The sequence below is a fragment of the Mercurialis annua genome, linkage group LG7 (assembly GCF_937616625.2).
Source record: "Mercurialis annua linkage group LG7, ddMerAnnu1.2, whole genome shotgun sequence".
NCBI lineage: Eukaryota > Viridiplantae > Streptophyta > Magnoliopsida > Malpighiales > Euphorbiaceae > Mercurialis > Mercurialis annua.
The window spans coordinates 32,703,615-32,717,699 of record NC_065576.1 but is presented as its reverse complement, the minus strand read 5'-3'; the positions used below and the strand labels follow the sequence as shown (position 1 = coordinate 32,717,699).

Here is a 14,085-nt window from a genome sequence, read left to right as displayed (position 1 = left end):
GGCTGCCCGGATGATAGACGATCTACAAGTGGTTATGCTATATATTTGGGTAATAATCTGATTTCTTGGCAAGCAAAGAAACAGGCTACGATTGCCCGCAGTTCTACCGAGGGGGAGTATAAGGCACTAGCAAATGGTGCTGCTGAGGTCTTATGGCTGCAGTCTCTACTTCGAGAAATTGGTTTTCCATTGCAAGCTCCGTCAACTTTGTGGTGTGATAATATTGGTGCAATCTACTTATCTTCAAATCCGATTTTTCATGCTCGTACAAAGCATATTGAATTGGATTATCACTTTATTCGTGAACGTGTTGCTAGCAAGGATTTTCAAGTCAAATTTATTTCTTCCGCTGATCAAATTGCTGATATACTTACCAAGCCATTGCCTCATGATCGTTTTCTACATCTTCGACGTTTACTTCATTTGCAAGCCATTTCGGCATTGGCTTGAAGGGGGGTGTTAAGAGATATGTATTATCTTAGTTGTTATAGCTGTTATATCTCTACAGCTGTTGTATTCAGTTATACTTATTATATTTGTAATTATCTTATACAACAAACTCTTGTATAAGTATCACGGATTATCAATAACACTACTCAAGCTTTTCATAAGCAATTACACTTGCTACTAGTGGTTTAGTTATTCCCTAGAAGCTAAGCAATTTAAGCTTATTCCTGATGACCCACTTAGCCTACAAAGACTTATTAATACCCAGACATGTTTCATAATAGCTACTCTATTCCAGAGTACCATATTTTTGATTCTCAAACCTCCCTCACACTTCTTCTTACAAACTTTATCCCAAGCTACTAAACTACCATTTTTGTATTCTACTGACCCCTTCCACAAAAACGTCCTGCAAATTTTCTCCACATTCCTAGTAACAGACAGTGTAAGCATGAACATTGAGCTCCAGTAAACCTGCATGCTAAACAAAACATCATTCACAAGTTGAAGTCTGCCAGCATATGTTAAATGCCTCACAGTCCAGTGTGATACCCTTTTGGTAATTTTCTCAGTTAATTCACTACAGTCTTCTTTAGTGAGTCTCTTACTAATCAGAGGAACACCCAAGTATCTAATAGGTAGAAACCCTACAGAAAAGCCCATCTCCTGCAGAATACTAGCTTTGCTCCCCTCCTCAACTCCACTAAAGTAGATACTGCTCTTGTTTTCATTCATCTTTAGCCTAGTTACACCATGAAAATGTTGTAGGACTCTAGTAATTTGTTTCACACTAGTCAAATTGCCTTTACAGAATATGAACAGATCATCTGCAAAGCAAAGATGCTTTATCCTCATCTCGTTACACCCAAAGTGGTAGCCAAAGCTTTCATCACAAATTTTATTCAGAGCTCTGGATAGATATTCCATTACTAACACAAACAATAATGGGAACATGGGATCACCCTGCCTAACTCCACAAGCACCTGGAAAGTATCCCTCAGGTTTTCCATTGATCATTATGGAAAATGTAGGTGTTCTCACACAGACCATAATCCACCTAATAAACTGTTCAGGAAATCTCAAACTTAGAAGTACCTCTTCAATACTATCCCAATTAATGGAGTCATAGGCTTTTTTTTAAGTCTATCTTCATTGCACAGTCACCCCTACCCTTAGTCCTATGATAGTTATGTACTAGTTCATGAGCAAGAAGTACATTATCACTAATTTTCCTCCCAAGGACAAAGGTAGATTGTGAATTTCTAACAAGAGATCCCAAACAACTACTTAATCTCTTAGCAATGATTTTGGTAATGCATTTATAAACTACATTACAGAGGGATATTGGTTTATAATCATTCAACATTTCAGCATTTACTATTTTTGGGATAATAGTAATTATAGTAGCATTTACCTGCTTTAGTAGCTTTCCAGATTGGAAGAAATCCTCTACTGCATCACAAATGTCTCTGCCCACAATTGTCTAGCTCTTTTGAAAAGAGGCTAGTGTAACCATCAGCTCCAGGGGCCTTCTCTGAATCAATCCCAAACATTGCTTCCTTGACTTCAACATCAGTGACCTCCTCACATAGCTTTAGTCTATCATCATCTGTTACTATACTTCCATCCTCCATGACTTCACACTCCATATTTCCTCTTCTATTTTTATACTTTCCAATCAGTTCTTTATAGTATTCCACAATACATTCTGAAATCCTATCCTGTTCCTCAATGATTACCCTCATAAACTCTCAGATGTGTGATTCTATTGCTAGATTGGCTTTGCAGTAAAGCTTTATGAAAGAACTTGGTATTGAGATCACCAAGTTCAATCCATTGGACTCTGGATTTCTGCTTGTAGAAGTTCTCCTCCAATCTCAGAAGCTTCCTGAAATTCATTACTAGCGCCTGCTCCTCCTCTAGCAGTACAGCATTCATAGGATCTAGTTGTAGGTTCTCCTAGATTCCTTTCAACCCCTCTCTGGCTTTACTAACCTGAACAGAAATGTCACAAAAGCTATTTCTATTCAATTCTCCAAGTTCCTTCTTCAATCTCTTTAATTTTTGCACCACCTAGTACATTTTATGTCCCTCCATACTATCCCTCCAACTTCTATTAACTATCTCCATAAAGTCTTTAGATTCAGCCTACATATTGAAAAACCTGAAAGGTTTGAAGCTAAAGATCACATGCTCTTTAAACTTCACAATAAGGACAGCATGATCAGATATTCCTTGGCTCAATACACTGGCTTTAGCATCAAAACTATCCAGCCATTTTTCATACACCAACACTCTATCAATCCTCCTCCAGATTCTATCCTCCCCTTGTTGGTTATTAGTCCAAGTTATGCTTATTTCCCCTCCATTTCAATTCAACCAGGTTAGTATTATCCAAGCAGTTTTGGAACTTCTCACAATCATTTTGATTAGCAATATTGCCTCCACATCTATACTATCTCTCAAGACTGCATTAAAGTCACCCAATACAATCCAGGGTTTCTCCATATGCACCTTAAAACTGTTAGTTTACTCCATAATTCTTTCCTGCCTAAAGCCTCATTCATCCCATACACAAAAGTGCATATAAAATTCTTACCCTCATGCTGAACTTCTTCCTGTACTAGCTGATCATTTTTAGCCATCAGGTTGAACTTCACCTCTTTCTTATGTATGACCCAAATTCTACCATTATGGCTACAGCCATTATTGTTAACTAAACACCAATCTCTCAAATTCGGTTTGCTCCAAACTTTCTCATTTTCACTTTTTCGGGTCCTTTGAGAACAGCTACAGCTCCTTCCTTTTTCATTAGATGTTCCGTCTACATACAATTCCAACAGTAGTTCTGGTACAGATTCTTCTTGTTTTTCGGGAGTGATCTCGGCTATGAAGTCCGCCAAAGCTTGTGCTTTGAGTGTTGGGCGGGGTTCGTATCGGATGTCATGATCAGGACCCTATCTCGTTACTTCAATTTGCGGATGATACGCTTCTTTATCTTCCTTATGATATGGAGAAGCTTCAAAATCTTACTAGAATTCTTCGATGTTATGAAATCATATCTGGTTTGACAATTAATTTCTGAAAAAAGTTCATTTATGGGAGTTAATGTGTCTGATGATGATTTGTTATTAGCGGCAGAATATGTTGGTAGCAAGGTTGATTCTTTTCCAGTTAAGTACTTGGGTCTTCCTTTATCTGGGCGGAAATTGGCTATTGGTGCTTGGGATCACGTGATTGAGCGGTTTAAATCACGTTTGGATTTATGAAAAGGCTCTATGTTGTCTCTTGCAAGAAGATTGGTTCTTATCAAGTCTGTTCTTTTCAGTGTTCTGGTTTATTATATGTCTCTGCATAGCGTGCCGAACATTGTTTATAAGAAATTAGAATCATACATGATTCGATTTCTTTGGAAAGGGGATGTCTCAAACCGAGTTCAAAGTAAGATCTCTTGGAAGACTATATGCCAAGACTTCGATAAAGGTGGTTTGGGCATTACTAATCTTCATATCAGGAACCAAAGCCTATTATTTAAATGGGTTTGGAAATTGAGGATTAATAGTGACAATTCTATTTGGTTTAAAAAAATCTCGACTTGCTCTTCCATTAAGAGTTGGGACTGCCTTCATAACGGGGATGCGAAGAAATTATCTTTTATTTGAAAAGGAATTAGTAAATCATGTTGTGTGGATAAATATGCGTGGGGAATATTTATTGCAAATAACAAATTTGATGTTGGTAAAGGCTCTTCTATTTCATTTTGGAATGATAATTGGATGGATAATGATCCGGCCTCGTTTTTATTCTCAATGTTATACAACCTTTCGAATCAAAATAGAGCGTCTATTTATGAGATATGGACTATGTGTTGGCGTTGGCGTCGGCGGTTGCGAGGTTCAAAGGCATTACTGTTTAATTCAGTTCTTAATATTTTCAATCGTCTAGACAACAATCCACTGTTGCTGATGTAGTTTTATGGAATTCAAGCTCTGGAATTTATTCGGCTAACACCTTCTGCATATTTGTTAATAGTGTTATATCTCAGGTGTGGGACAATGATGCTTCAGTTGTGAATAAAGGTGTGGACAGGGATGCATACAGTGCTACTGCTGGAACTATACGCATAATTAATCCAGTCGATGAAGGGCTTCTTGATTTGCAACGTAATGATTCCTCTCACCATGCAGGCCATGCAATTTTGGATCCACGTGCACCTGCTGCTTCTGTTTCTCAAATAATGGCAAATAGGAATTATAGTTTGGGTCTCCAAAATGAGAATAGGAGTGATATTCCTTTTAAAAAAGTGTGGAAATCAGCGACACTTCCTTGAGTTAAGTTTTTCTTATGGCTCGCTTTACATAATAGAGTCCACTCGCTTGATTTTTTTAGCCAAACGTTCTATTATTGCTTCGGATAATTCCTTATGCTCCCTGTGTAATATTGTCGAGATACAAGCACATATTCTTATTTATTGTAAATTTGCTAAAAGCATATGGTGTGATATTCTTCAAAAGCTTGACATAGCATGGTCTTACCCGAGTTCTTTTTGTGACATTATGATTTAGTGGGAGTGTATTATTTATAGTGGTCCTTATCGGAAATTATGGCAGTTATTATGGGTTCTTATGGTTTGGAAAATATGGAATTGCAGGAATGGAAGAATTTTTTTCTAGCTCAGTTGCGAACAAGGAGATGATTATTTTTAATGGCTTCATGAAAGCGGTTTTTTTGTTGAAATCATGTAATAGAGATTTTAGCTATTTTGCTTTGGATTTTTTTAGAAATCCTTATCAAATCTTGTACTCTGATCTATGATTGTTTTGCTATTCTCTAAGCCCTATCCTCTAGTGTGTCATCTTAGGTGTGCCACTTCTTGTGCAAAAGTTTAGAGTTTTGGTTTTGTCACTCTTTATGACTTTTTAATATAATTTTATTCATAAAAAAAACTTTTCAATTATATATTTCTACTATGTTATATTATCAACATGGTTGGTCCACTTCAACGTTTCTTTAATTTTAGTCCAAATGAGAGTATATTAAATTAGTTAATTTATTTGATAAATTTTTTGACTCTTTTTTATTATTTTAAAATAAATTTTATATTATATAAATAATATTTTTGAATTTTAAATAATAATTTAAAAATATTTTTTGTCAAAAAAACACATTTTATTTGAACTTATCTTAATTTAATTAAAATATCAAGATCGTAGATTTAATTTCTTCCAAAAGTGCTTTTTCTTTTCAATTATTAAAAACAACTAACTATTTTTTATATGTATTATTAATTTTCTTTAAAATATTTAAAATATTTTAGTATAATTTTAAAAAAAATCCCGCATCTTAAAATTTATTTAAAATATTTTATTTTGATAAAATTTAATTTTTTATAACAAATTTTACTTAATTTTAAAATAAAATACATTAAATTTTATGAATAAATACTATTTTTTATATATTTGGGGAGCGAGCTTATGAAAAAAATTAAACTCATGACTTTAATAGAATATTGTTCAACATTTAAACTAATTATTAAATCTTTATTCATTGGTATAAATCATTACTATTAGAGAATGTAAAAAATGCAACACATGCTGAATTGAAGATGCACAAGTGTTGCAATCACTAAACCATCAACAATATAACATTATAAATTTAAACATTCATTTAATTGCTCTTTATTTATTGTATTTTACTTTTATTTTGGTTCCTTTTAGTCGGTGATTTATTTTTATGGTGTTGACCACAATTACAATCGCTTAATAATATTATTTTTATTTACCGATATTTTTATGTTATATAGAAAGTGTCTTCATGTGAAAAAATATTTCAAAATAAAACAAGGATACACATATAAAAAATTAAACAAATAAAAAATTATACGATAATTTTTTTAAAACATTAAATTAAAAGGCTAAAATTAAAATAACAAGTATATGAATATAAGATATAAGTGTTTAATTGAAAAAAAAAGTGAAATTGATAAGTTTGATTATAGTAGACAAATGTATAAATAATAAAAAAATTAATTATTAGAAGCAAATGTCTAAATTTAGATAATAAGTGTCCAAACAAATTAATAATAAAATTTAATTACTAAATTAATAATAAAATTTAATTACTAAATTAATCATATAACAATTATTTAATTTAGATTTATTAAAAATAAATTTATTTTAATATTCATCATGTTAATAACAAATAAAAAAATAAAATAAGAGTCAAATAAATATACATATAAACCAAAAATAAAGATCATGTATGCAGTATGCTTACATAAGAAGAAAGAGTGATTAAGCCAATAAATAAAAAAGACTATTTTTAAAAACAAACATTAAAACTTAAATACTAGGGGTGAGCACGGTTTGGGAATCCGGGAATTGATAAATCTTCGGAACCAAACCAAAAATCGTGGATATAGAAAATTGGGTCTCCGAATCCGTACCAATAATCGTTTCGGTTCAGTTCAGAGATTTTATTTTTCGCACGGTACGGTTCGGTACGGAAATTCGGTTCTAATGGTTCAGTACGGATATCACTAGAACTACGGATATTGTTTTATTTATAAAATTAATATATTATAATATATTATTTTGACTTTTAAAATTAATTAGCTACTCATTCATTTTTTTTATATATTTTCAACTATCATAATAAATAATCGTCAATAAAGTAAAAAGACACAATATGTATATTATTGTCCTATTTAATATTAAATTTTTGATTATTTGATAAGGGTACTTTTATCTATTCGCAAATCTAAAACTATATCATTTTTGTTAAAACTATGTAATTTGATCAATAATAGAAAATAATGAATATGTAAATTGTTCATATTAATTATTAAAAAATACTTTTAATAATTAATAAATATTTGACAAATTCATATAATTTTAATTGAAATATATAAGTAATTTTGTATTTATGTAAATAGATAATTTGTATATATATAGAGTAATTTTTTTAATATATATTGTTTAATTTTATATAATAATTTTACTGTTTAGTAATTTAAAGTTAATACGAATATAATAATCAAATTAAAAATAGAATAATATATATATATATATATATATATATATATATATAAGTTCAGTATTTCGGTTTGGTTCTCGGTACGGTTATTTAAAAGAGATCTAGAACCGTACTAATAATATTTTTGGTACGGTTCTATTCGGAGAAAGTCATGTTTAACAGATATTTTTCGGTCATGGATATTTTTCGGTCCGGTTTTCGGTTTGATTTTAGAGATATCCAGAATCCGTGCACACCTCTATTAAACAAACTTGCAAACTTGGTATTTGGTTTGAGTATTTTTGCAAAAGTCAACAAAAAAGGGTATCGCACATAAGTTTTTCAATTATTTCTGGAATAAAGGATTACTTTCACCCCGAACTTGCGTCAAAGTATTAAAAAGGTCCAAAGCTGGAAAAAGGGATCACTTATACCCTGAACTTGTGTAAAACGGGTCAAAAACCCCCCTCCTCACTCTTACCCAAGAGAGTGTAATACACTCTCCGGTTTTCCATAGTGGTTTTGTTCTCCAAGGTGGTTTTTGATAGAAAAAGGTTTAAAATGGTCCTAATTTTTTTAAACATTATAAATTAAGACCTAATAATTAAAAAATACAATTTAACCCCTATTATTCTAAAATCTAAAATAACAAATTAACCCTCTAATTTTAAATATATAAAAAATTAATCCCAAATTTTAAAATCTGAATTAACTAATTAACCCTCAAAACTAAAATATCAACAAATTAACCCCAATTTTTTAAAATACACAAATTTTTTTTTTAAAATGCAGACTCGCGGGTCTGTTCTTCCAGACCCGCGGTCACAGATCCTTGTCAGAGGATCTGTGAACACAGATCCTCGCGCAGCGAGGATGGAGGATCTGTGTTCACAGATCCTCGCGCGACGAGGATGGAGGATCTGTTACAGATCCTTGCGCGCGAGGATCTGTATAGATCCTCAGGTGAGGGTCTGTTCATGGTACTCCGGCGAGGAGACCTTCCTCGCCGGAACGGGAAAAAGTTAAAAAAAATTAAAAAAAATTCAAAAAGATCCCTAAATTAATTAGGGATTAATTGTGATTTATTAGATTTTAATTGTGATTAATTAGAATTTAATTGAGATTAATTAGGATAAAAAATATTAATTAAAAACCCACTCTCCAATTAAGGTGCCACATCAGCATAGGGGGTTTTTTGAGCCGGTTTACACAAATTTAGGGTATAAGTGATCCGATTTTTCAGTTTTGGACTTTTTTGATACTTTGACGTAAGTTCGGGGATAAAAGTGATCCTTTGTTCATTATTTCTGTCATGGATCCATAATTTTTTTTTTTTTTTTCCTAAAAACTTGTCATGTATATATGATTATATTTCAACGGAAATATTCTAAATCAAATTATGTATACATTACAAATTGTCAAGCAAAACTAAAAATGCTCACCTGTTGCATTTTCTTGGAAAAATTTAACATTATATAATTAAAATTGAAAGGAATTAAAGTTTATGAATCAAATTGAAATGAATCTTAATGCATAATTTAACTTCCATACTTATACCACTTTATTCTATGACTTTTCTTAATTATATTGTTTTTCTATTGCACATAAATTTTTATTTTTTTATCGATTTAACCTCTCAATTATTTTTCCTGATTTGAAACCTTTTCTCCGACTATATTCTTTATCTGAGTAATATTAATTGGATCAAATTATGCATTTAATCTCTCATCTAATAATGCCCAAAATTATATTTTTTCTTTTGTTATACCTCTAAATTTTTATTTTTTTTACCATTTTAATAAATGATAAATATATTAGCACAACCACAAGCACTGAAAGGTAAAGAAAAGCTTTAATAACGAAGCAAATTACAAATGTTTATAAAAATAATTGAAACTAGGATATATATGATTCACAGAGAAATGAAATTCTGGATGATGTGATTTATAGAAAGAAACAGTCAGGGGCAGACCTGGCCCTTTAAGCTGAGATAGCGACTGCCCCTGCAAATTTTATTTTTTTGTAAAATTACCACCTCAAATTTTAATTATTTTTTCATAAATATAGTTATGAAATTTTAATTTTTATACAATTAGTCCACTCAAATTTTATCTTATATAAATTCGTCAATCCATAGTGAAATTTCTAATTCCGCCCCCAAAAACAGTGGAACATATGCAATTGTAACTAAATACTAGAACTTCAGATAATTTTGCTTAAATTTTTTATTGTTCCTTGCTTCCCACAAATATCAAAAACAAAAGAGAAGTTTCCATAAATCTCGATATTTCTTGTCTGCAATACCGCTCAACTGACAAAAGAACATATCAATTAAGTGAGGAATAACCCAAAAATATTACTCAGATGAAGCATAATATGAGACCCATCATCTTCTCCATAGCACACATAACAAAGTGATATGTTAATGAGTCCTCTTTTTTTTTTATTTTATGAATGAAATAGACCAAAAACTCTAACTTTCGTACAAAAAGTGGCACACTCTAGGTGGCACATTAGAGGCTACGGAAAGAGAAATGGCCAAAAAACCTTAAGGTTTAAAGTACAAAATAGAAGTTGGATTTCTAAAAAAATCCAAACTAGAATAACTGAAATCCCTATTACAAATTTTGTAATGGAATACCGCCTCTGTGAAGCAACTAAAAATAATCGCCTCCTTGTTTGCCGTGAATTGCGAGAAAATTCTCGCATTTCTGCACTTTCATATATTCCAGATGGCCAAAAACCATAAAAGCTCACAAAGTTGCCAATATCTACCTCTATGAATGATGCTTTGCCATTGGATCATGAAATCTTCAAAATTTCTTAGAGAGACCCAAATTAATCCAAGCTTTTGAAGCATACCACACCAAACACTCCAAGCAAATTCACAATGAATAATAATGTGCTCCTGCGTTTCCACAACATTGCAAATAGAGCAACGAGAATTTTCTCCCGTGATAATAGAACGTCTTGCTAAAAACTCAAGTGATGGATTTCTATTATGCAAAGCTAGCCAAACAAAAAATTTAATCTGAGGGGCAACTTTAGATGTCCAAACTAATTTAAAAGGAGTACCTGTAAATATTCCATCATGTTGAGTAACAACAACAGCTCTGGTGTTGTAAGAACCAACAACAGATTGGAGTTCGTCAACAAGCATATGCACAACAGGAGAAGGAATATTCTGATGCATGATTCTGCTCCTACTTGTTCTAATGTCACCGTCGACAAACATAGGAACAGCAGGTCCGGTTTCCTCAGCAGGTCCGGTGTCCACTGCAGGTCCGGTTCCCTCAGCAGACATGATTTCCTCAACATCAGCAGGTCCGTTTTCCTCAGTATCAGCAGGTCCGGTTTCCTCAGCTTCAAAGGTAAAAGCAGCATCAGCAACCTCTTCACCAGCTAAGAAATCATCAGCGTGCTTACCAGAAAACAGTTCAGCAGCACGAGTCTGAAATCTCCTGACCTGGTTTCCTCCCATTGCTTTACAAAAAGAGTTTGATGTAAAAATCCCAGAAGCTGAATTTCAGTAAACCTCATCCTTTCGCTCCGTTATTCTTTCCAATCTATTGAAAATAGCTTGGAACTGCTGCAATAATAAAGTTTCTGCTCCCCGAAGTCGACGTCTCCATCTCCAACCACATACCCTAATATCATTAAGACTATTCTCCTTTTGATTTGAGAGAATGTATAAGCGAGGGAAGAAATGCTTGGCCGAACCATTAGTCATCCAATTGTCATTCCAAATTGAAATCAAATTGCCTGCACCCACTGTGTAACTAATATTTAGAATGAAGATTCTCCAAGCATTTAAATCCAAGCAACATGTTTTCCGAATACCCTTCCAAATGAATGAGAATTTTTGAGAATTCCCATAATGTATGCAGCCCCAGTCAGTGATCAAAGAGGAAGCAGAAATAACCTTAGACCAAAGCGAACAGTCTCCATTAATTCTTAGCTTCCACACCTATTTAAATAAAAGACTTTGGTTCCTCGTATGTAGTTTAGTGATCCCTAGCCCACCCTTCTCAAAATTTTGGCAAACTTTCTCCCACGAGACCTTACTAAGAACACGGTTAGAAACATCACCTTTCCATAAAAAACGAATCATGTAAGATTCCAGCTTCTTTGAGACTATAACAGGCATGCTATGAATAGACATAAAATAAACCGGAACACTAAAGAGGACCGATTTAATAAGAATTAGTCTACCCGTCGGCGATAATAAATTCCCTTTTCACAAAGCTAAGCGAGACTTAAATCTTTCCACAACATGATCCCAAGTACCCAGGCTTAGCTTTTTATTAGCTAGAGGAAGACCCAGATATTTAATTGGAAAGGAATCAATCTTACACCCTACTAATCCTGCAGCATGCAAAAGATCAATCTCTGAAATATTTATTCCCATAATGGAGCTCTTATGGAAATATATAGTCAATCCAGAAATCAATTCATAGCAACGGAGAATCCTTGTTAAATTCTGAAGCTGATCGACGTCATAAGGAATATACAGCAAGGTATCATCCGCAAACTGAAGCAGAGAGATAGAGTCATATTCATCAGAAAATCAAAACCCCTGTGTGAAACCCAAAGAAGCCGATTTGTCAAGAATTCGCTTCAGTCCTTCTACTGCAATAAGAAACAGGTAAGGAGAAATTGGGTCACCCTGTCTAACACCTCGCCTCAAAGAGATTGGATCAACAGGACTGCCATTAACCAGAACAGATGTAGTTGTCGTTGATAGGCAAGTCGACATCCAATCTAGCCATTTACCTGGAAATTTCATACACCTCAAAACTGACAACAAATAACTCCAATCAATACTGTCGAAAGCTTTGTGAAAATCAAGCTTTAGAACAAGCAATCTTTCCTTTCTTCGTGTTGCCAAATGAACGAGTTCATTTTCAACCATTGAACACTCCAAAATACTCCGACCTTTTAGAAAGGCATGCTGGCTATCCGAAATTACTTCTGAAAGTAAAGGCGCTAATCTTAGAGATAGTGTCTTTGAGAGTAACTTGAAGATACCGTTTACTAAACTGATAGGACGATAGTCCTTAATATCTGCAGAACCCACAACTTTAGGAACCAAAACCATGAAAGACGTATTTATTCCTTTAGGTAAAAAATTCGAACTATAGAAGTTCAAAAAAAAACCTCGAATAACATCTTTCATAAAGCACCACGCCCGCCTATAGAAGTAGAAGTTAAACCCATCTGGTCCTGGAGCCTTTCTCTCCCCACAAGAAGTAAGATCATTGTAGATTTCCTCCTCAGTGAATTGCCTTATCAGCGATTCAACTTGTGCCTCTCTAATTTGCGCAAAGTGCAAACCTGTGAGATCATAATCTGTACCTTGCTGCTGCCCTTATAAGGTTTTATAAAAATCCCTTATATAACAACGAATGTCGCTTGGTTCTGTAAAGACAGTCTCGTCCACCAGAATAGAAGAGATATGATTGTTTTTATAGTGTTTAGATGACAAACTATGGAAAAACTTTGTATTACGGTCCCCAGCTACACTCCAGTTAAGTCTAGATTTTTGAACCCATATCGATTGAACCCTTTTTTCAGCAGTCCATAGCTCAGATTTTAGATCACCAATAATCATCCTCTCCTTATCCGAACAAGAATTAGAATCTACCTGCGCCTCCTTTTGAAATATGTCCTCTGTGAGCTCTTTGATCCTCTTATTTTGGTCTCCAAAAAAATCTTGGTTCCATGTTTTTATTGCTTGCCGAAGATTTCTAAGTCTAGATGTGAGATCAGGCGATTTCTCACACGCTGTAATCCAGCTGTCTGTAACGAACTTACTAAACCCATCGTGTTCCCACCAAGCGTCAATTGATCTAAAAGTCTTAGGACCCCAGTCAATGGCATTGGTCGAGCGAAAACATAAAGGAGCATGATCAGAGTAGTTTCCTGGCAAAGCTGAGAGAGACATGAACGGCCAAACAACACCTGCAGCTGCTGAGACTAAACACCTGTCGATACGAGATCTAGAATACGAGTTATGCCAGGTGAATGATCTTCCCTGGAGAGGTAAATCAATAAGCTCATAATCATTCACAAAGTCACCAAGAGCTAACATAGAAGGAGAATACCCTACACCGTTCAACCTCTCCTCCGGATGAAAAATTTCGTTAAAATCACCAATGATTTAAACCATTCCTGCAAAATCAACTAAGGGGCCAAGTTCTTGCCAAAGCAAAAATTGGTCTGCAGCAATATTGCTAGCATAAATAAGAATATGACGACAAGAAACGTTCTGAAACGTGAAATCCATAGCTATCCACCTAGACCCCTTTGATATATTCACATTACATAACACCACAGAGTTCCAAATTAAAACAATACCACCCGCTGCACCCACCGACGGAATCCAATCAAATTTATAATCAAGATCTGGCCACAATTTTCGAACAAGAAAGTCGTCGATTAATTCTCTTTAGACTCTAGTAAACGAAGGAAAGTAAGGTTATGTTTAGAGACCAAGTTTCGAATGTAATTCTGTTTGCCCGAATATAAAATACCCCCTCTACAGTTCCACAAAATAAACGAAAGTGGAAAAGACATGAAAATGATAAAAACCTCGATAGCAAAGGCAGCCAGACCTGTCGATGT

General features: G+C 33.7%; 1 protein-coding gene across 1 annotated transcript; it reads right to left on the bottom strand.

Annotated features, from left to right (window-relative positions):
• Nucleotides 1-639: 639 nt before the first annotated feature.
• Nucleotides 640-2,192, bottom strand: LOC126657045 (uncharacterized). The gene is made up of 3 exons (XM_050351667.1): nucleotides 1,925-2,192; nucleotides 1,643-1,824; nucleotides 640-1,512 (listed from the first exon to the last, which is right to left on the bottom strand). Exons 1-3 carry the CDS (start codon nucleotides 2,190-2,192, stop codon nucleotides 640-642), a joined length of 1,323 nt encoding a protein of 440 aa, XP_050207624.1.
• Between the last annotated feature and the right edge of the window lie 11,893 nt (nucleotides 2,193-14,085).

Excerpts from the sequence above, each read along its gene's own strand:
- LOC126657045 (XM_050351667.1), bottom strand. The coding sequence starts at position 2,192 with ATGAGGGTAATCATTGAGGAACAGGATAGGATTTCAGAATGTATTGTG. Across the intron at positions 1,825-1,924 it reads TTCAAAAGAGCTAGACAATT|TAAATGCTGAAATGTTGAAT; the intron begins GTGGGCAGAGAC and ends TCCCAAAAATAG. Across the intron at positions 1,513-1,642 it reads TACTTCTTGCTCATGAACTA|TTTATTAGGTGGATTATGGT; the intron begins GTACATAACTAT and ends TTTCCTGAACAG.